Source organism: Cetorhinus maximus, chromosome 29 (assembly GCF_964194155.1).
Source record: "Cetorhinus maximus chromosome 29, sCetMax3.hap1.1, whole genome shotgun sequence".
Lineage (NCBI taxonomy): Eukaryota > Metazoa > Chordata > Chondrichthyes > Lamniformes > Cetorhinidae > Cetorhinus > Cetorhinus maximus.
In genome coordinates this window covers 23,040,562-23,063,211 of record NC_135907.1, presented here as the reverse complement: position 1 = coordinate 23,063,211, position 22,650 = coordinate 23,040,562, and the positions used below count along the sequence as shown (strand labels likewise).

At 48.2% G+C, this 22,650-nt stretch overlaps 1 protein-coding gene across 1 annotated transcript in view; it reads right to left on the bottom strand.

Annotated features, from left to right (window-relative positions):
- LOC144669350 (voltage-dependent T-type calcium channel subunit alpha-1I-like) overlaps positions 1 to 22,650 on the bottom strand; it is a 178,287-nt gene that overhangs the window by 54,368 nt on the left and 101,269 nt on the right. The window contains exons 19-20 of the mRNA XM_078531713.1: positions 17,873 to 18,057; positions 9,496 to 9,622 (exon numbers count right to left, since the gene is read on the bottom strand). Of these exons, the coding sequence (XP_078387839.1) occupies positions 9,496 to 9,622; positions 17,873 to 18,057 (312 nt within the window). The remainder of the gene's footprint in view (positions 1 to 9,495; positions 9,623 to 17,872; positions 18,058 to 22,650) is intronic.

Sequence of the window (22,650 nt, the reverse complement as noted above, 5' to 3'; positions counted from 1 at the left end):
CAGTGACCCCTAGTTCTAGATTCTCCCACAAGAGGAAACATCCTCTCCACATCCACCCTGTCAAGACCCCTCAGGATCTTATATGTTTAAATCGAGTCGCCTCTTACTCTTCCAAACTCCAGCGGATACAAGCCTAGCCTGTCCCTTTCTTCATAAGACAACCCACCCATTCCAGGTATTAATCTAGTAAAACTTCTCTGAACTGCTTCCAATGCATTTACATTTTTCCTTAAATAAGGAGACCAGTACTGTACAAAACACTCCAGATGTGGCCTCACCAATGCCCTGTATAAATGAAGCATAATCTCTTTACTCTTGTATTCAATTCCCCTCACAATAAACAGTAACATTCTATTAGCTTTGCTAATTACTTGCTGCACCTGCATACTAACTAATCTTATTAAAATATATAAGATCCTGAGGGGACTTGATAGGGTGGATACCGGGAGGATGTTTGCACTTGTAGGGGAGACTAGGACTAGGGGGTATCCCTTCCAAGGTGGAGATGAGGAGAAATTTTTCCTGTCAGAGGGTCATTGGTGTGTGGAATCCTCTTCCTCAAAGCAGTGAGGGGCTGGGACATTGAATTTATTCAAGGGCGAGTTAGATAGATTTTAATTGACAAAGGAGTCAAGGGTTATGCGGGGGGGGGGCAAGGAAAATGGAGTTGAAACCACAACCAGATCAGCCATGATCTTACTAAATGGTGGAGCAGGCTCGAAGGGCTGAATGGCCTCCTCCTGCTCCCAAGCCCTAGTCCTATTAATGGTAGCTTTTAAGGAGCATCTTAAAGGAGGGAAGGGAGGTAGAGAGACAGGAAGGTCTAGGAAGAGACTTCTGGAGGTTAGGGCCCAGGCAGCTGAAGGCACGGCCGCCAATGGTGGAGCGATTAAAATCAGAGATGCTCAAGAGGCTGGAATTGGAAGAGTGCAGAGATCTCAGGCCATTGTGGGGCTGGAAGAGATTACAGAGGTAATGAAGGGAAAGGCCGTGAAAGGACCTGAAAACAAGGATCACAATCTTAAAAAAACAAGATGTTGCTTGATCGGGAACAGGCGCAGAAGCAGCTGTATGAGTTTGGAGACAGGCAGCAGAATTTTGGACAGCCTCGAGTTTATGGTAGAACCTGAGAGGCCAGTCAGGAATGTGCTGGAATAGTCAAATCGAGAGGTAACAGGGACATGGATGAGGGTTTGAGAAGCAGGTGAGCTGAGGCAGAGATGGAGTCAGGAGAAGTAGAAATAGGCAGTCTTAGGGATGGCACAGATATGTGGTCAGTAGCTCATCTCGGGGGTCATATAGGATATCAAGGTTGTAAAAACTCTGGTTCAGCTCAGACAGTTGCCAGGGAGACGGATGAAGTTGATGGCTCGGGAACAGTTTGTCACGGTGCATCGAGGTCAATCACTTCTATCTTCCCAATATTTAACTACAGGTAATTTCTGCTTTTTGACCACATTTTTGGCCACCTGCCTTATTATGGCCCCACATGACTCAGACGGGAATTTTCAGCCCCTACAGCCGGCAACAGACATTTAAATTTGGCCACATTTTCCGGTCCCGCCCCTGCTGTGGTGGGGCCAGAAACTTCTGCCCTGGGTGTCAAATTTTGCTTAATAACTCACCTGTGAAGCTCCTCGAGACGTTTCATTCCGCGAAAGGTGCTATACAAATGCAAGTTGCTGTTGCTGTGCTTTTTTTTATTCCATTGCAATGTAGGGTCCTTATTCTCAAAGGTACGAGGCAGCAGAGATATAATGAGCACATTGCAATGGAATCTGATGCGATGTTAGGTTTGAGAGAATTTACATTTGAGTCTGGTCGTGTTATTTCTATGAAATGAAGGCAGAGCAACTTCTGGAACAAAGCACAGAGGAGGCAGATGTTTACCAGCTGTGCAGGAAATTATTTCGGCCAAGACACATGTGTAATGTCTAAAAGGATAATAATTCTAGACAACACAACAGGATATTGATGAGCAAAAGCAAAAATACCTGGAAAAACTCAGCAGGTCTGACAGCATCTGCGGAGAGGAACACAGTTAACGTTTCGAGTCCGTATGACTCTTCATTAGAACTAAGTAAAAATAGAAAAGAGGTGAAATATAAGCTGGTTTAAGGGGGCGGTGGGACAGGTAGAGCTGGATAGAGGGCCAGTGATAGGTGGAGATTGCCAAAAGATGTCATAGACAAAAGGTCAAAGAGGTGTTGACGGTGGTGATATTATCTAAGGAATGTGCTAATGGGGACATTAAGGGTGGAAAACAGGACAAGGGACAGATAGCCCTAGTGGGGGTGGGGTGGGGGGAAGGGATCGAAAAAGGCTAAAAGGTAGAGATAAAACAAAGGATGGAAATACATTAAAAAATAATGGAAATAGGTGGGAAAAGAAAAATAAATATAAATTATTGGAAAAAAGGAGGGGGATTGGAAAGGGGGTGGGGATGGAGGAGAGAGTTCATGATCTAAAATTGTTGAACTCAATATTCAGTCCGGAAGGCTGTAAAGTGCCTAGTCGGAAGATGAGGTGCTGTTCCTCCAGTTTGCGTTGAGTTTCACTGGAACAATGCAGCAGGCCAAGGACGGACATGTGGGCATGAGAGCAGGGTGGAGTGTTGAAATGGCAAGCGACAGGGAGGTCTGGGTCATGCTTGCAGACAGATCGAAGGTGTTCCGCAAAGCGGTCACCCAGTCTGCGTTTGGTCTCTCCAATGTAGAGGAAACCGCATTGGGAGCAGCGAATGCAGTAGACTAAATTGAGGGAAGTGCAAGTGAAATGCTGCTTCACTTGAAAGGAGTGTTTGGGCCCTTGGACGGTGAGGAGGGGGGAAGTAAAGGGGCAGGTGTTGCACCTTCTGCGGTTGCATTGTTCCAGTGAAGCTCAACGCAAACTGGAGGAACAGCACCTCATCTTCCGACTAGGCACTTTACAGCCTTCCGGACTGAATATTGAGTTCAACAACTTTAGATCATGAACTCTCTCCTCCATCCCCACCCCCTTTCCGATCCCCCTTTTTTCCAATAATTTATAGATATTTTTCTTTTCCCACATATTTCCATTATTTTTAAATGTATTTCCATCCATTGTTTTATCTCTACCTTTTAGCCTATTTCGCTTCCCCCCAACCCCACCCCCACTAGGGCTATCTGTCCCTTGCTTGTCCTGTTTTCCAGCCTTAATGTCCCCATTAGCACATTTCTTAGATAATATCATCACCGTCAACACCTCTTTGTCCTTTTGTCTGACATCTTTTGGTTATCTCCACCTATCACTGGCCCTCTATCCAGCTCTACCTGTCCCACCCCCCTTAAACCAGCTTATATTTCACCTCTCTTCTATTTTTCCATAGTTCTGGTGAAGAGTCATTCGGACTCGAAACATTAACTGTGTTCCTCTCCGCAGATGCTGTCAGACCTGCTGAGTTTTTCCTGGTATTTTTGGTTTTGCTCTAGATTTCCAGCATCCGCAGTATTTTGCTTTTATCTTAGGATATTGATGAGGATGAGTGCTGTAGTGCTCGTTCAACAACTTGCTCTTTTACTGAAGAGACGTAAGGGGGCCAATGAAGTTAAAAACAATGTTCTGAGGGTAACAAGCTAAAACCTCGTGACTTGAGGGAATTGTAAAAGTCACAGATGTGCGGGCAATGAACTGACTATAAAGAGGTCTTGGTGTCTATTACTTCAGGAGAACATGAGGCTTATTCAAGGCCAGCTGAGTGCTCCAGACGTAGTCAACTATAATTATTGCTCATATTAGAACAGAGTGAGTTAGGAGAGTCTGAGAGACTCTTGTTGACTGTCTATTAATGCTTTGCCTAACTGAATCCGCACGGACTTTGATTAACAAATTAATATGTCGCACTGACATCTTGTGAGTACATTAGAACCTAAACCCAATAGTTACAGAGGTAGGGGATATATTAATGCCCTTTCTTCAATGTAGCAGGATGTGATAATTCTACTCTGTGTATATGAGTTCTGTAGATGTTGGGAGCTCAGGCATCCTTGATGTGTCCGGTAATGCTTAAAAGTAAATCCACTCTCTAAGTCAAGAGAAGATCTAATGCCATAGATTGAGAATCTAATCGTTTTAGCATTCCTCAAATGATTCAATAGGAAACTAACATCTGTGTTGAAATATTTGGGATTTTGTGACAATATGATCAATGCTTTTGTAAACTCCGTGCATCAGAATCATTTTTATCTCATCCCAATGGTTCGTCCTCCTCAGTTTTACATCAATCAAATCTTTTGTCACAGTAGCTTTCCCTCACTACCTCATTGCTGGAACTTAGCCATTCAAGTAGAGATTCCAATAAACTGAAAAGACATAATGTTGGTTGTAAATCTGTGCAGATGGTCAATGGAGAGATCATGTCATTCTGTTCTAAGTGTAAAAAAATATAGCTGGGGCTGTAAATATAATTAGCAGCTTTTCCTAACTCACTGATCTTAAACTAAAAGACCATACAAGTGCAAATCAATTCCCATTTGTGGACCTAACGATACCGATATTGAATACATATGTTATCACATTAAGGAGAATGCCAATATTCTTAGCAGCCTTCGATACTGCCACACTCTTCCAGGTGAAGGACACAGTCAACCAAGATCTCTCTCTAAGTTCCACTCTTTTGTTTATACCAGTAATAAGCATGGGTAGGTTGGTGGGGTCAAGAGCCCGCTTTAGGCTCACAGCCTATGCTTCGAAGGGAGGATATTTCCCTTGGTTGCAGTGAATTTGACTTGGTAGTTCAGCGAAGTGGTAATGTCACTGGACCAGTAATCCAGAGGCCCTGATTATATGCTCTAGTGACATGAGTTCAAATCCCACCATAGCAGCTAGAAAAATTTAAATTCAATTAATTAATAAATCTGGAATAAAACACTAGTCTCGTTAATAAGGGCCTATGGGGTTGCTGTAAAAATCCATCTGGTTCACTAACTTCATTCAGGATCACATCCTGCCCTCCTTACCTGGTCTGGACGACATGTGACTCCAGATCCACCCCAAAATGGTTGACTCTTCACTACCCTCTGGAATGGCCTAGCAAAACACTCAGCTGTAGGCAGCTCACCATTACCTGCTCAAGGGCAATTAGGGATGGGCAATAAATGCTGGCCTTGGCAGCAACGCTCACGTCCCAGGAATAAATAGTGATGGTGAATGTAAAGATCCTGTGCTGTATTGCAATTTATTTACAATTTGGATTTTGCTCTTTTACACTCAAATCAAGCTTCACATTCAATCCTGGAAAATGCGAGGGTGCGGACACCAGATTGGAGTTGGATTGTGTTTCCCTGCAATACCCTCTACGTCCACGACCTGATGAGAATCCCACCTCGGCTGCTGATTGGTTCCACTTCAATGCCAGCGTAGAAGGTGTCAGCGGTGGCTCAGTTCATAGCACCCTCGCCTCTGAATCAGAGGGTTGTGGGTTCATGTCCCACTCCCGGAAAACCAAGAACTGTGATTGTACTCGAAAGAGTTGCAATCTGTGACTGTTGATAACTCGAAAGAGTTTCAATGTCAGCGTTAACCTGTTTTTTTCTAAAAGGATGATGTGAAAATCTAGACCTTCCCCACGAGGAACAAACACCTGGTGGTGAGGGATTGGAGGCTGTGAGAATTAGAACCTTTGAGGGAGAAGTGAAGCAAGCTTCCTTACCTTGGCTTGCCATCCTCTGGGTTTAGGAGGTTGGAAACATTAAGATGATTCAATCATGTGGCTGGAGATAGACTATTCCCTCCGATGGAGGAATCAAGAACAAAGGGGACCATAATCTTAAAATCAGAGCTTGACCACTTGGGAGGGAAATCAGGAAGCATTTTTCCACTAAAAGGCAGTGAGAATCTGGAATTCTCTCTCCCATAAAGGGGTACTGGAGCTTTCAGGGCTGAAATCAGTAGATTTTTGTTGGGTAAGGGTATCGGGGGTTAAGGAGCAAAAGCGGGAAAATGGAGCTGAGCTACAGATCAGCCATGATCTAAGTGAATGGCGGAACAGGTTCGAAGGGCTGAATGGTCTAGGTGTGTTCAAAGAACAAAGAAAAGTACAGCACAGGAACAGGCCCTTCGGCCCTCCAAGCCTGCGCCGATCATATTGTCCGTCAACTAAAACATTTTGCACTTCTGGGGTCCGTATCCCTCTATTCCCATCCTATTCATGTATTTGTCAAGCTGCCTCTTAAACACCACTATCGTACCTGCTTCCACCACCTCCTCTGGCAGCGAATTCCAGACACTCACTACCCTCTGTGTAAAAAACTTGCCCCGCACATCTCCTCTAAAGTTTTCTCCTCTCACCTTAAATCTATGTCCCCTATTAATTGACTCTTTCACCTTGGGAAAAAACTTCTGACTATCTACTCTGTCCATGCCACTCATAATTTTGTAAACTTCTTTCAAGTTGCCCCTCAATCTCCATCGCTCTAGTGAGAACAATCCGAGTTTCTCCAACCTCTCCTCATAGCTAATAACCTCCAGACCAGACAGCATCCTGGTAAACCTCCTCTGCACCCTCTCCAATGCCTCCATATCCTTCTGGTAATGTGGCGACCAGGATTGCAGGCAATATTCCAAATGTGGCCTAACCAAGGTTCTATACAGCTGCAGCATGACTTCCCAGCTTTTATACTCAATACCCCTGCCAATGAAGGCAAGCATGCGATATGCCTTCCTGACTACCTTATCCACCTGCGTTGCCACTTTCAGTGACCTGTGGACCTGTACACCCAGATCCCTCTGCCCGTCGATGCACTTAAGTGTTCTGCCATTTACTATATAATTCCTGCCTGTATTAAACCTTCCAAAATGCATTACCTTGCATTTGTCCGGATTAAACTCCATCTGCCATTTCTCCGCCCAAGTCTCCAACCGATCTATATCCCATTGTATCCTTTGACAATCCTCTTCACTATCTGCAACTCCTCCAACCTTAGTGTCGTCTGCAAACTTACTAATTAGCCCAGTTACATTTTCCTCCAAATCACTTATGTATACCACAAACAGCAAAGGTCCCAGCACTGATCCCTGCGGAACTCCACTAGTCACAGCTCTCCATTCAGAAAAGCACCCTTCCACTGCTACCCTCTGTCTTCTATGACCAAGCCAATTCTGTATCCATCTTGCCAGCTCACCTCTGATCCCGTGCGACTTTACCTTCTGTACCAGTCTGCCATGAGGGACCTTGTCAATGGCCTTACTGAAATCCATGTATATAACATCCATTGCCCTTCCATCATCGATTATCTTTGTCACTTCCTCGAAAAACTCGATCAAGTTAGTGAGACACGACCTCCCCTTCACAAAACCATGCTGCCTCTCACTAATACGCCCATTTGCTTCCAAATGGTAGTAAATCCTGTCACGAAGAATCTTTTCAATAATTTCCCTACCACTGACAAAAGGCTCACCGGCCTGTAATTTCCTGGATTATCCCTGCTACCCTTAAACAATGGAACAACATTGGCCATTCTCCAGTCCTCTGGGACCTCACCCGTAGCCAGTGAGGATGCAAAGATTTCTGTCAAGGCCCCAGCAATCTCCTCTCTTGCCTCCCTCAGTACTCTGGGGTAGATCCCATCTGGCCCTGGGGACTTATCCACCTTAATATTCTTCAAGACGCCTAACACCTCCTCTTTTTTGATCTCAACATGATCCAGGCTATCTACACACTCTTCCCTAGACAAATCGACAGCTAAGTCCTTCTCTTTGGTGAATACTGATGAGAAGTATTCATTTAGTATCTCTCCCATTTCTTCGGGCTCCACACACAGATTCCCACCTCTGTCCCTAAGTGGGTCTACCCTTTCCCTGGCTACCCTCTTGCTTTTTACATATGTATAAAAGGCCTTGGGATTTTTCCTTAATCCTGGTTGCCAGTGACTTTTCATGACCCCTTTTAGCCCTCCTGACTCCTTGCTTAAGTTTCTTCCTACTTTCTTTATGTTCTCCACGGGCTTCATCTGTTCCCAGCCTTCTAGCCCTTACGAATGCTTCCCTTTTCTTTTTGACTAATCTCGCAATATCCTTCGTTATCCAAGGCTCCTGAAACTTGCCATGCTTATCCTTCATCCTAGCAGGAACATGCCGGTCCTGAATTCTTATCAACTGACGTTTGAAAGCCCCCCACATGTCAGTTGTTGATTTGCCCTCAAACATCCGCCTCCAGTCTAGATTCCTCAGTTCCTGCCTAATATTGTTATAATTAGCCATCCCCCAATTAAGCACCTTAACCCGAGGATTCCTGTTATCCTTATCCATCAGTACCTTGAAACTTACTGAATTATGGTCACTTTTCCTGAAATGCTCCCCTACTGAAACTTCGACCACCTGGCCGGGTTCATTCCCTAATACCAGGTCCAGTATTGCCCCTTCCCTAGTTGGACTATCTACATATTGTCTCAGGAAGCCCTCCTGGATGCACCTTACAAATTCTGCACCATCCAAACCCCTAGCACTAAGTGATTCCCAGTCAATATAGGGAAAGTTAAAATCACCCATCACAACAACCCTATTGCTTTTACATCTTTCCAAAATCTGCCTACATAACTGTTCCTCAATCTCCCGCTGGCAATTGGGAGGCCTATCGTAAACCCCTAACATTGTGACTGCACCCTTCCTATTCTGGAGCTCTACCCATATTGCCTCGCTGCATGAACCCACCGAGGTGTCCTCCTGTCGTACAGTTGTGATATTCCCCTTAACCAGCAGTGCAACTCCCCCATCTCTTCTACATCCCTCTCTATTCTGCCTGAAACATCTAAATCCTGGAATGTTTATCTGCCAATCCTGTCCATCCTTCAACCAAGTCTCTGTAATAGCAATAACATCATAGTCCCAAGTACTAATCCAAGCTCTAAGCTCATCTGCCTTGCCTGTTATACTTCTTGCATTGAAACAAATGCATTTTAGACCCCCAGTCCCACTGTGTTCAGTAATTTCTCCCTGCCTGCCATTCCTCTTAGTCCTACTGGCCATATTCACTGGTTCCCAGTCATTTATTTCACCTGCTGACCTATTGCTCTGGTTCCCACCCCCCTGCCATACTAGTTTAAACCCTCCCAAGTGACACTAGCAAACCTCGGAGCCAGGATATTGGTGCCCCTCCAGTTTAGATGCAACCCGTCCTTCTTGTACAGGTCCCACCTGCCCCGGAAGAGATCCCAATGATCCAGATATCGGAAACCCTCCCTCCTACACCATCTGTTCAGCCACGTGTTCAGCTGCACTATCTTCCTATTTCTAGCCTCACTGGCACGTGGCACAGGGAGTAATCCTGAGATTACAACCCTAGAGGTCCCGTTTTTTAACTTTCTGCCTAACTCCCTGAACTCCCGCTGCAGGACCCCGTCACTCTTCCTGCCTATGTCGTTAGTACCAATGTGTACCACGACCTCTGGCTGTTCTCCCTCCCCCTTAAGAATGTTCCTAATGTTCCGGTGTAAAATTGAAGATCCAAAGCTCAGAAAACCAGTTCCGACTTCTCACCTGGACTCCAAGGATGCCGAAGATTATGAAGAAAGCACAGCAGATGAGGACAATGTTCCCAATGGGCTTCAGCGAGGAAATAAGAGTTTCAACAACCAGCTTCAAGCCAGGTGCTCGACTAATGACCCTAGGGTACAATTAAAAGAGTGAGAAAATACGATAAGAAAAGTAGACAGCATATAACCACCCTTACTTCTCAAAATATTTCTACAAATGGAAATGATCCATTTTAGTTGACCTTTGAAGACATGGGGCAGAATTTCCCGTGCCCGCTGGCGTTGGGTGTGTTTGGCGGCGTAAGCGGATGATATGGCGAGAAGGCCAAAAATCGGTTTCACGACATCGTGAAACCAGTTTGCGATCATCCCCTCAGCCCGTCAATGACGGGCCACGTTTCCCCCCATTGGATATGGGGAACCGCATTGTAATACATCTGCATATCATTATAAGGTCAGCCCACCGGAGTCATCTCCCCCCTCCCCTCCGCACTCACCTGAAGAGACACAGCGAGCCATCACAGGCCAGCACCTAGCGAGACCCAGGGTCTATAGACGCCGCCTTTCATTCCTGCAGATGACTGGGGACCAGTGTCACCGAAGGCTGCGCCTGTCTAGGGAACCGGTCGGTCACATCTGCCACCCCCCCAGTGGGCCGTCCGCCCACTACACCCACGTGCTTCACAACAGCATATATAAGGCGTGCATTTGGCGGGCTGCACATTGAGAGGAACTCAGAGGTGAGTGCACAATAACATTGTGCAGCGCAGCCCAGGTCGCCTGTTGGACTTCAAGGTTGAATCGCATTGGAGGCGTGGGGGCAAGGGTTGCCCTGTGGTTGAAGTTAGTGCACAAGCACGTGCGGACTAGGGGGAGGGAAGTGACCATGTATTAGTGAAGCTTTGTAGAAAGTGACCATTCCTCTGCAGCTGAGACAGTTCAGGCGCAGCCACATTGATATGATTGGAGTCGGGCCTCTAGATTCTCTGCCCACTCAAGCAACATAGAGGCATGAAAGTGTCACCAAGAGCTCCAGAGTTTTCACCCCTTGGCCACAGGCTGCAAACTAGTGAGACTGCAGAACAGCTGGATGACTGGGCACGTTGTACAATCTCCTCACTAACACTGGCCATGGAGCAGTCACTGCTGGAGGTGCTGACAGCCCCATTGCAATGTCAGCATCCCGGTTTGGTCCAGTCTCCCCCATGGTTCAAGCTAACCGTGCAGCCTTGCAGCGAGGGTTAGGGGAATGCCTGTGCCTGAGCTGAGAGCACAGCCTGCAGTCCAGTGGGCAAAGCTGCTGCCAATCGGTCAGGTGGAGAGGGGTGAAAGTGGTTGGGGTTTCGGGCAGCCAATCAGCGCATTAAACTCTGGCCATCCAAGTAGTGGCCGGCACTCTCCGGGATGCATTAAGGGACCTTCGGATTTAACCAAGAGAGGTTCTTAGTGCACCCAAACTAACCCATATGTCTCTCTCATTTCATCCTGCAGGAGGAGTACATCAGGAGCATGGAGCCTGGTGAACTAGCTGTGTGCCTTGTGGCGTACAGAGAGCGAAGACGATGGAGAACAGAGCGACGGAGGAGGTTTCTGACTGTGCAGAGGGAGGAGCAGCACCCTCTGGAAGAAGGGGGTGGCTGAGGCTCCCAAACATGCACCTGAAGTGCCCCAGCGAGTCACCGTTAGTCAGCGCCTAGCTAGACCCAGGGTCTATAGACACCGCCTTTCATTCCTGCAGATGACCAAGAACCTCTGTTGCTGAAGACTCTACGTGTCTAGGGAACTGGTCGGCCATGTCTGCCACCTGCTGCAGGATTTGGCGCCACGGGGACATGGAGGGCACCCGCTGCCCATGGCTGTGAAAGTGACCACAGCGCTCAATTTCTACACCAGTGGCTCCTTTCAGGGCTCCACAGGGACCCTCTGTGGGATGTCACAAGCCTCTACCCACAAATGCATCCATGAGGTCACGGATGTCATCTTCATGATGGCCACACAGCTTTGTGCATTTCGCCCGGGACCAAGAGAGCCAGGATGCAAGAGCGATTGGATTTGCCCAGATCTTGGATTTCCCACAGGTGCAGGGTGCCATCCACTGCACTCTCGTGGCGCTCAGATCTCCATCGCAACAAGGGGTCAACGGCAAGGGCTTCCATTCACTGAATGTGCAGCTGGTGTACGACCACCACAAACACATCCTGCAGGTCTGCGCATGGTCTCCAGGGAGTGTCCAAGACTCTTACATTCTCAGTCGGTCACAGATCCCTGAAGTCTTCCAGGGTCCACAGAAGCTGCAGGGATAACTCCTCAGGTACAAGGGCTACCCGCAGAGGCCGTGGCTGATGACACCTGTGCAGCGGCCTCAGACTGCAGCAGGGCGACGCTATAATGAGGCTCATGCTGCAGCTCACAACTTGGTGGAGCAGACCATCGGGATGCTGAAGATGAGGTTCCAGTGCCTGGACCGGTCTGGTGGAGCCCTGCAATACAGTCCACAGAGGGTGTCACACATCATCGTCATCACCTACTGCACCCTTTACAACCTGGTACTTCAATGGGGAGATGAGCTGGCTGAGGAGGAGATGAGGCCACTGATGGTGATAAGGGTGAGGAGGTCCTCGAAGGAACGATGACAGCGATGAGGCCCTCACACTGTCCAGACGAGGCAGGTGTGCTCTGATGGCCCTCGTAGCTGCTAGATTTGTGGGGGATGATGATGACATGCAGTGAGGAGATCCTCACATTGCATCTGTGAACGGATTCCAGTCTGGCTTATGGCAGCTCATACACCCTCTGTGAGAATCTTCCTGTCATAGAGGCACAGTGGAGGCCCTAAAAGTCGCTTGATTGCAGGAGGATGATGACAAAATGCAGTGAGGACACTCCATAGATCTTCACACAGCCTCTGAGAACATCTGACTCCTGTCTGGCCAAGGGCAGCTCGCTTGTGCTCTGTGATCAGGGTCATATCGTAGATACTCAGCCTGCTTTCGGGGTCCTGCTGTGTGGCAGTGGCACCCTCCTCGACCTGTGGAGCTGGAGCTGCTGAAGCCACAGAAAGAGGGGATTCGGATGTGCTGGTCACTCCTGGAGTCACCTGGATGGATGGTCCCAGAGTGTGCACCTGATGATCCTCTTCCCAATGGGTGCCCGAGGGCGCCAGGCTGACTCCTTGAAGAGAAGGGGTAGCTGGGGTGAGATTGAGCTGCCTGGCACCCCTCTCACGTACATGCTGTTGGAGGCCAACCATGGCATCGGTGGTGAAGTTCAGTCTGCGCAGCAGTGCAGGAGCGACGTCCTGGACCATGGACTTAATGCTGTTGCGGCCGGCATCCTAACAGTGTTGACCTCAGTGCGTTGGCAATGCCGGCACTATCACCTCAGCCTGAAGGCAGATGGACTCCTCCATCATGCTTTGCAATCTGAGGAGTGCAGCGGACATCCCTTCCTGATGTTCCCGAGTTTGTCTTTGCAGCTCCAGCAACTGTGACATGACCGAGTCCAGAGGCTCCTCATCTGACTCAGACTCAGATGATTTCTGGCTTCCAGCAGCCCTGGGAAATCCCTGCCTCCGCCTGCTGTGGATCAGAAAATGTGATGCGCTCACCAGATTGTGACCCTGGGGCTATTCTGAAGCTGGGTCCCACCGAGGTGTGTGTCTCTGCGCTGGTGGAGGGTGTGGGTGAGGCTGTGACAGGACTTCAGGGAAGGTTTCAGCAGATTCCCTTTCAGAGGTTTCTTTGGGGCTTGATTGGAGGCCCTGGGTCATGAACTCCATCGGCTGTTTCCCAGATGTGCCTGCGGAAGCAAGGGGAGCTAAATAGTGCATGGCAGTGGCCTGTGAAACAGGACACATCACTCATGGCGTGGTTGTCTGATGGATGTTGCACTGCTGGATCCTCACTTGGTAGAGCAGCGCCGACCTCACTGTCAGCACAGGACCGGTCCCGGTCATCGCCGGCCAGCTGGATGGCTCTGTTTTCAAAGTCCATGAGGACCTTGATTTCAGGCATTCCTCCACCAGCCTGTGACCTCTCCCTCTTGTTGTGAGCCAGCTTGTCCAGCATGGAGAGAGATGGAGAGAGTGTAAGGAGGATGCCTGCCAGGCCAGATGATAAATATGCCTGGCCTGTGTGGGTGATGAGTGATCCCATGGATGAGATGAGGACAATGACGGTGAGTGTGAGAGAGTGAATGGTGATGTCCCTTGCACTGGTAGTGAGTGAGGGCCCTGTGGGTGTGTGCTGGGTTTGTGAGTGTGTGAGCTGAGAGTGATGAGAAGAGTGACATACCCTGGGGAACGGAGGAGATCATTCGTCCTCTCGTGGCACTGGGTGGCTGTCCTCTTTTGAAAGACATTGGCGCGGACCACCACTGCCACCGTCTCCCAAGTTGGCTTAGTGCTGTTGCTGCCCATCCTGCGGCTAGACCAGGGGTAGCGGACATCATGGCGAGTCTCCACTGTGTCCAAAAGGCGCTTAAAGGACATGTCACTAAACAGGGGTTGGGGGGTGTGGAGCATGCAGTCTTTTTGCCTTTCGGGGCCATCCTGTCTTCCTTGCGGCAGTCCTGGGCTGGATGCACTGAGAAGCGAGCGCGCGGCTGCACTTTAAATGTGGTGCCCGGCGTGAGGAAGCAGCGAGGTGATGGCGTGGCGGGCGAACGAGAGCCTGCCTGCCATCAAAATGGCGTGTTTCCCAGAAATGCACAATGGATGCCGTGGGTTTGGGATGATATTGCACGAGAAGCCGCCATTGTGGCCGGCAGGTAAAATGTCGTTTCCCCCGCCCGCTACCGCTCTTAGAGCAAATCTGGGTGGGTCCCACGCGATGGAGACCTGAATTCTCACGTGTCTTCCATGTGGTCAAAAATAAAATAACAACATGACTTGGTTAGTACCAATCGGAGAGGCTAATGAGTATCAGTTTGACACCAAAGAACGAGGAATCTCCCTAAGTCTGTGCAAGTGTGATTTATTGATCTCAAATGGTTGCAAAACCAGTTCCAAAACCACAAAGCAGAAGTGACTTCAATCATGTGGAGAGACAGGAGAATCCGGGATTGTTTGTCTCCCCAGGGAACAGAAGGTTAAAGGGAGATAGATTCACTAGAGGCGTTGAAAATTATGAGGGGGGGGGTTGATAAAGCAGAATTACATTGAAAATACAGTACAGAAAGTGGCCATTTGACTCAGCTAGTCCGTGCTGGCTGACAGGGAAAGTGCGTTTCGAGCGGGTGGAGGGTCGGTGCGGGAGGACGCGGAAGACCCAGGGACAACATGAGGAATCTTTTTTTTATCTTGATGCAATGAGTTGTGATCTGGAAGGCGCTGCTAGGGCGATGGAAGCAGATTCAATAATAACTTTCAAAGGGAGAACAGGATAAATACTTGAAGGGGGGGACAGTATCACCGGACAGGGGGTGACCAATTGGATAGTCAAAGGGCTGACACAGGCACGATGGTCCTGTGAGATTCCGTGAGAGGATTGGCCACCAAGTGTTCAAGCTTCTCCTTCCTAAAGTACAACACAGCTTCATTTCAATGGATTCCTAGGGCAGGGTCTTGGCTCTGATACGGGGGCAAGAACAGGTCCGGGTGGGGGTGTAACTTTGTGCTGCCGGCTGGTGTGCCAATTTACCGGCACCATCCGAGCCCCGGGACATTTTTGGGAAGACTGGATCGGGGTGGAGCCTGCCCTGCCCCTGATCATCTCCATTAAAACCTGAAGGGGGCAAGTTTCAGGCGTGTTTTGAGATCCTATTCTGGCTTTCCCTTCCCTCCTGCTCTCAATCCACCCATCCGTGGGGTAAAAATTGAAACGAGGGGAAGATTGGGGTTGATTGTGATAACCAGCTACATGGTTAATTAACCCGTCAACGCTCTACCCACGCGGGTAGCGTGTTACGGTGAGGGACAGACCAATAAAGGCCATTGATTGGAGGCCGCCTGATATTTTCCAGTTGGTTTCAAGGCCCCACCCCACCCTCCCCCACCTCTTCATGGTGTCGGGATTACAGCTGGCACCACAAAGTGGTGGGGGGTGGGGTGGGAACACCACCAACTGGAGATTCCCCTCCAAGCCACTCACCATCCTGACTTGGGGGAAGGAGCAAGGGAGTGGGGGAACCAGCAAGGGAGGGGGGGAGCAGCAAGGGAGGGGGGGAGCAGCAAGGGAGGGGGGGAGCAGCAAGGGAAGGGGGGCAGCTGCATTTCAGGTTGGCTTTGAGGCCCCCTTGCACCTGGTCACAATTGCGGCTACAGGCAGCCATGTGGTAGTGGGAGGGGGGGGGCTGGGGTACCCTGGGGGGTGGGGGTACCCCCACCATGATGGTGAGCTAGCAGCTGTGGCCTTCACTTAGCTCGAATCTCCCAAAAGTGCTGAGCGAGCTCCTCAAGATGGAGGGGCCCTCTCCGTCTCTTACCTGCAGATCCTTCCACCTTGGACGGCCTCCTATTGGCCCCCCAGCTTCGTGTGCCCGTCGCTGTATTTCACTGGGCGGCCAGCGTACCCTCTGGTCACTAACTGGCCAAAGCAGGCGAAAGTGATGTTGAGTGGCCGCTCTTGTCGCAGCGCAGAGCCAGGACCTGGCGTTGGACCCCCCGATACCCAAATCTCAACCCGAACCGTGAAATCTGCCCTTAAACCTCAAGGGAAAAGCATCGGAATGATGGGAGCGGCCGGAATTTCCCCAGGATTCCTGCTGCCTGGACTAACTAAGAAAATGGCCACTGAAACTGGTGCTAAGAAACATGACAGTGGGTTAGCTGTTTCCTTCAATATCCTTCCGGGACAGCTAAGGTACAATAAGGTACAGACTTGGTGTGAAATGGCACGGCCGATGGTTAAATTAAGCGATAGAATGTGCGGGCGGGTGTGGGGCGGTTAGCGATTAGATTAAATTCTGAGGCATTCCTGTCCCACTGCCACTTTAACTCACCTCCAAATATCGAGGGAAAGGTCTGATGGTAAAAAGTGCTCGAGCCTGAGATTTACTCGGGCAGGGAAGGCTGGGAGGTGGGGACGAGGATTTGTAGATGGAAAACCAGGAATTTCGACGAGGAGGTGGCGGAGTGGTATTACCACGAGTAATGGACCAGTAATCCAGGTATTGCTCTGGGGACCCAGGTTCGAATCCCACCAGGGCAGATGGTGGAATTTGGATTCAATAAAAACCTGGAATTAAAAGTCTAATGATGACCATTGTTGTACAAACCCATCTGGTTCACTTATGTCCTTTAGGGAAGGAAATCTGCCGTCCTTACCTGGTCTGGCCCTACATGTGACTCCAGACCCACAATAATGTGGTTGACTCTTAAATGCCCTCTGAACAAGGGCAATTAGGGGTGGGCAATAAATGCTGGCCTAGCCAGCAACGCCCACATCCCACGAACGAATATATAAAAAAAAAACTATGGCTTCCCCGGACAACCTGCAGAAATTAGCTGCAGGCAGTCTCTTAATTTTTATCCTCAAGTACTCTGACTGCCAGCAGACAGACAGGTGGGAAAGCAGACAAGGAGCAGGGACCAGCTTAAAGTGGAGATTCCAGATGGAGGAGGTTTGGGATTTGGACATTGCGGGGAGACGATCCTGCGGGTAAGCTCGTTGGGGGTGGGAGGGTGGGTGGTGAGCACTCCTCCTGGCCCCCAAACAGAGCAATGAAGACACTTCTCTCAGGGATCCATCCGTCCTTGCCTCCTTTTACCTGATGGGATTCACAAGGCCCCAGGAATCCAGCATCTATGAGTTAAGAATGAAAACGTTGTAAGAGAGGGGCCAAGCAGCCTTCTTCAAGGATGGCAACCATCTAGCCTCCTCACAGCAAACTAGTCAGGACCCTCCCACCCCCACCTCCACACACCCCCTGCCCCCAATCTGCCTCCATTGAAGCCAGAAGGGGGCAGGTTTGAGCCGTGTTTGAAATCTCATTTTGGCTTTACCTTCCCTCCTGCTCTCAACCCGCCCATCCTTGGGGTAAAAGTTTTAAGTGTGGGGAAGATTGGGCTCGACTGTAATAACCAGCTTCATGGTTATTGAACCTGTCGACACTCTGGGCTCACGTATTCAGGTGAGGGTCCACTGGCAGGGTGGAATCTTACCCAGGAAGGGCCAATGTCCCCCAGTCTGGAGATGAGGAAGGGATAAAATTTGGAAGACAAATGAAATGAGGGAAGAGTCAGGAGTTGTCGATCCTTCTGTTCATCAGCTTCTTGCTGATGGAGCTCAGTGCGATAAACCAGGTAGGCTTGAGAGGCAGATTTCAAACCTCGTGGACAAGAAAGGGAAGCGGTAGCATTAGCGGTCTAACAATCTCACATTAATATTACTCTCCCTTTCGACTTACACAGTGCTCGAACCTAGTAAGTTCTTCTCTCCTACCTGAGAGGACGCAGTGTCCTAAGAAGCCTTAGCACCCGGAGTACGCCCAAGATCTTCGCCCCGCCCGCTGAAGCCAAGGACACAACTATGTCAATGAGGGACACGAAGACCAGAAATCCATCCAGAATGTTCCAGCTGCTTCTCAGGTATGCTTGATCACCAACGTAAAACCCCAGAGAGACGACCTGACAAGGGCAAGTGTCACATGATTCAGAAAACCTCTGGGGGGTATATAATTACAACCATTACTTAAAAGTAGCTCTGTGACTTAGGGTGAGATGTGAAATCAAGGTCCCGTCTGGTCTCTCAGGGGCATGAATGAATCCATTGCCACTATTAGAGAATGAGCTAGGGGTTGTCCCTGGTGTCCTGGGCCAATATTTATTGCCCAAGTCAGATCATTAAACAAAACCAATTATCTGGTTGTTCGGTAGTACAGAACTTGAGTATTGCTGAAAAAAGAGACATGTCAAAGCTTTTTGTCTTGCACTCATCAGGACACTTTGCAAGAATACCAATATAAGGGGAAAACAACAATTTATACTATATGTGAAGAGAGTGCTGCTTGGTTGGCAAGTGGTGTTGCCATGGAGAATGTACCAGTGAGGGTGACTGACAGTCGACTGCCAAGCATGTTTGAAACTTAAACCAGGCAGCTTCACCCTGATTGGTCAAGGCATTGCGCTGAGGAATGAGTCAGTGAATGGCTGTCACTTATTTTGTTCAGCTGAAGCAGGTGCAATGTGTGTACATGTTCTTTCTATCTGCAAAGAACAGGGGCCTGTGTATTAATATATGTAGCTTCCAGTGCATGCAAATGTGCCACATTGTGACTGACAATCTTAAATTGATTGTCAGTGTAAATTCTTAGCACACTGAGGATTATTTAGCAAATGTTGTCCAATCGCGGAATCACATCTAATGTTGGACATTGCATTTTGAGTTTTGCAAACTGGTTGGGTAGGGTCTGTACCCTGCCCATTGTGAACAGCGGTTGGGACAAGCTGTTTGATACAATCCGCCAGTCTTTGGACATACGGCCTACATACCTGGCATCACACTGGCACTGAAATTCACAAACCACATTGATCATTTGCGTGACGGGCAGAACATCGTCCTGGTTTGACAGCAGCATCCTGTTAGGGGCGAATACCACTCTTGTTGCTACTGCATGGTAGCAGAGTGAAACAGCTGGCTTCACCTGTCGCTCAAATCTTTGAGACACCAAATGGGAAGAGATGTTTGCTGAGTTCAAACTTCTCTACTCCCAACTATCCTGTCACAAACCAGTGTCCACTGAGGACGCTGAATCCTCGAAAGCGCACCCAGCTGATCTAGTGCCGCATATTGCGGGATTCCGAATGATCTGTCCGACTTATACATGCAACGCGAATGTCTCACAACATTGGGAGGCCTTAAGACCAACCCAGACATACACATCAGTCAACCTGACAAAGGGACTGGAATCGTCATCCCGAACAAGCATGATCATGTCAACAAAGTGCACGCCATTCTTAACGGCAGGTCCAAATTCGTATCCATTGGACCTGCCGCTCAACGTGGCCGGACAGCCTCGTTTGAGAGTGAGCTAAAAATAATGCTTGTTGGATTTTTGTAAGAGCGATGAGCTGCTGCGTGATATTTTGACAGGGTTCGTCACATCCATTTATGTATGGGCTGCCCAAGACACACAAAAGAGATGTCCCTCTACGCCCCATCTTATCTACGATCAGTTCTGCCCAACATGAATGGCCAAATGGTTGGGTGAATTGTTACAACCAGTTTTGACCAAGTTTTCCACATACATGGTGAAGGGCTCCTTCACATTTACAAAGGCCACACAGGACTTGCACATCGATAGCAATGCTGTGTCCATGTCCTCATTTGACATCGCTAGCCCTATTCATCAATATTTCACTTAAAGACGCCATAGATATTTGCGCTGCAGCGCTACACCATGGCGAGCTAGACCCACCACCATTGTGTGAATCAGTATTCATGAACTTGGCAACTCGCGCAGTTGGGTTCAGTTTTAATGACACCGTGTATGCCTAAATAGATGGTGTTGTCATGGGATCCCCTCTAGGCCCAGCTCTCGCAAACATCTTTGTTTGGTTCCATGAGAAACGTGTCTTCGATGGATTGACACCTAACCTCCTATCTGTCACATATTTCCGATATGCGGATGATACGTTTGCTATATTTAAATCTGCAGCGGAATGTAATAATTTCCTTACATGTCTCAATGGGCTCTGTCCTGCACTCAAATTCACCTTTGAAATGGAGCAGTCAAATTAATTCCCCTTCCTTGATGTACTGGTTGAGAAATCTGCCAGGGATTCTCTACCACAGACTACCGCAAACCTACCTTCACTGGTCAACATACAGATTGGGATTTTTACAGTTCCACATGCTACAAGATTGGTCTTATCGGCGACATTGTCAATAGGCCCTGAGCCATTTGCTCGCCATGTAAGCTTGATGCTGAAATAAGGGCATCAAAGGCATCCTGCAGGATAATGGCCACCCTGATCAGATCATTTTGCACTGTATATCACACAAACTCATGAACAGGCCTAAGGCCATCACTTTCGGCCTTGAAAAGTGTCCAGTCTACCAGGTTACCCTGGAAGGGCAAGGTATAAAGATTTGAGCAACAGGTGAAGCTAGTGATTTCACGCTGCTACTGTTCAGTAGCAACACAAGTGGTATTCGCCACTAACAGGATGCTGTGAAATATGAATTTCAGTGCCAGTGTGATGCTAGGTATGTAGGTTGTACATTCCAAAGACTGGCTGACCATAGCAAACACTGACCCAGCCACTGTTCGCAATGGGCAAGGTACAGACTGTACCCAACCAGCCCGTGCTTGCAAAACTCAAAACACAGTGTCCAACATTAGATGTGATTCCGCGATTGGACAACATTTGCTAAATAATCCTCATTGTGCTAACCAATTTAAGATTGTCAGTTGGGCTTGTAGTGTGGAACATTTGCGTATACTGGAAGCTGCATATATGAATACACAGGGCCCTGTTCTTTGCAGGCAGAAACAACATGTACACAGATTGTACCTGTTTCAGCTAAACAAAATAAGTGACAGCCACTCACTGACTCATTCCTCAGGGCAATGCCTTGACCAATCAGGGTCAAACTGCCTGATTTAAATTTCAAACAGTGCTTGGCAGCTAACTATCAGTCACCATCACTGGTGCATTCCCCATGGCAATGCCACTTGCCAACTAATCAGCACTCTCTTCACATACAGTATAAATTGTTGTTTTCCCCTTATATTGGTATTCTTGCAGTGTCCTGATGAGTGTAAAACAAAAAGCTTAGACATGTCTCTTTTTTCAGCAATATCAGGCTATTATTCCAATACTTTTATGGGATCTTGCTGTGTGCAAATTGGTCATTGCTTTTCCCACATTAGGACTGTGACTACACATCAAAAAGTACTTCAGAGAGTCCTGAGGTTGTGAAAGACCCTGTATAAATGCAATGTTCTTTCTTTTACAGAGTAGTGTTTGCAATATTGATGTCTGATTTCTTAATGCATTTGTACAAGATTCTTCTAGCTAGTTAATAAAGATACATCACAAGGAAGTGTGAAACATTTGTACAGGAACATCACAAACTAAACTCCAGTCTATGGAAAGAAAGACTTGCATTTCTAGAGCGCCTTTCATGATCTCAGGACATCCCAAAGTGCTTTGTAGCCAATTAAATACTTTTTGAAATGTAGTCACTGTGGGTGTACCTACACCACATGGACTGCAGCGATGTAAGAAGGCAGCCCAGCACCAGCTTCTCAAGGGCAACTAGGGATGGGCAATAGATGATGGCCCAGCCAGCGATGCCCACATCTTGTGAATGAATAAAAAAATGTAGGAAATGCAGCAACCAATTTGCACACAGCAAGCTCCCACAAACAGCAATGTGCTATCAACCTGCTTTAGTGGTATTGGTACGAGGGGTAAATATTGGCCAGGACACTGGGGAGAACTCTCTTTGTTTTTCTTCAGAATGGCACCATGGGTAAGTCCATCTGAGGGGACAGGCAGGGCCTTGGCTTAATGCCTCATCTTAAAGATGGTACCTCTGACTGTTCCCTCAATACAGCACTGAGAGTGTCAGCCTGGATTAGGTGTTTAGGTCTCTGAGGTGGGACACAAACACATGACCTTCTGGCTGATCCAGGGTTTACCGTTTATGGCGAATACCAGTCTTAAGCATTAAATAGGAGATGTGATAAGATTGAAAGGTAATACAGAAGTGTGGGAGGTAACAACATCTGGCAGTTTCTGCTGCATTTCGAGTTGACCATTTAATTCAGGTATTCACTCTTGTTGTGTTCTTCTCATCTTGATGGCAAATTAGCTTTCTAATATCTTGTTTAGCATGTCTAATCACCCTGAAGGAGCTGTGGATATTCCACTTATAGTTACATCCCATCTGTCTTGTTCCTGCTCCACAAGTTCACAGTATGGGGCTCTGCCTGTCTGTTTCCAATTCACACACTGATGCGGCATTCTGCTTAGACAAGGAATCCATCCCTCACGGATCAATATCATGAATGGTGGGATTCTCAGCATACAATCCCATTTAAAGAGGGATTCTCACCATCTCATCCCCTCCCACAGTCACATCAGTACTGCTGCTATTATGGACTGGCACAATGGCTTCCCATGTGTAGAGACAAACAGAGCAAGTGTTTACATCTGTTTTCCATAGTTTGTTTCCCAAAGCTATAGTTGGGGGAGCAACACTCTGCATCA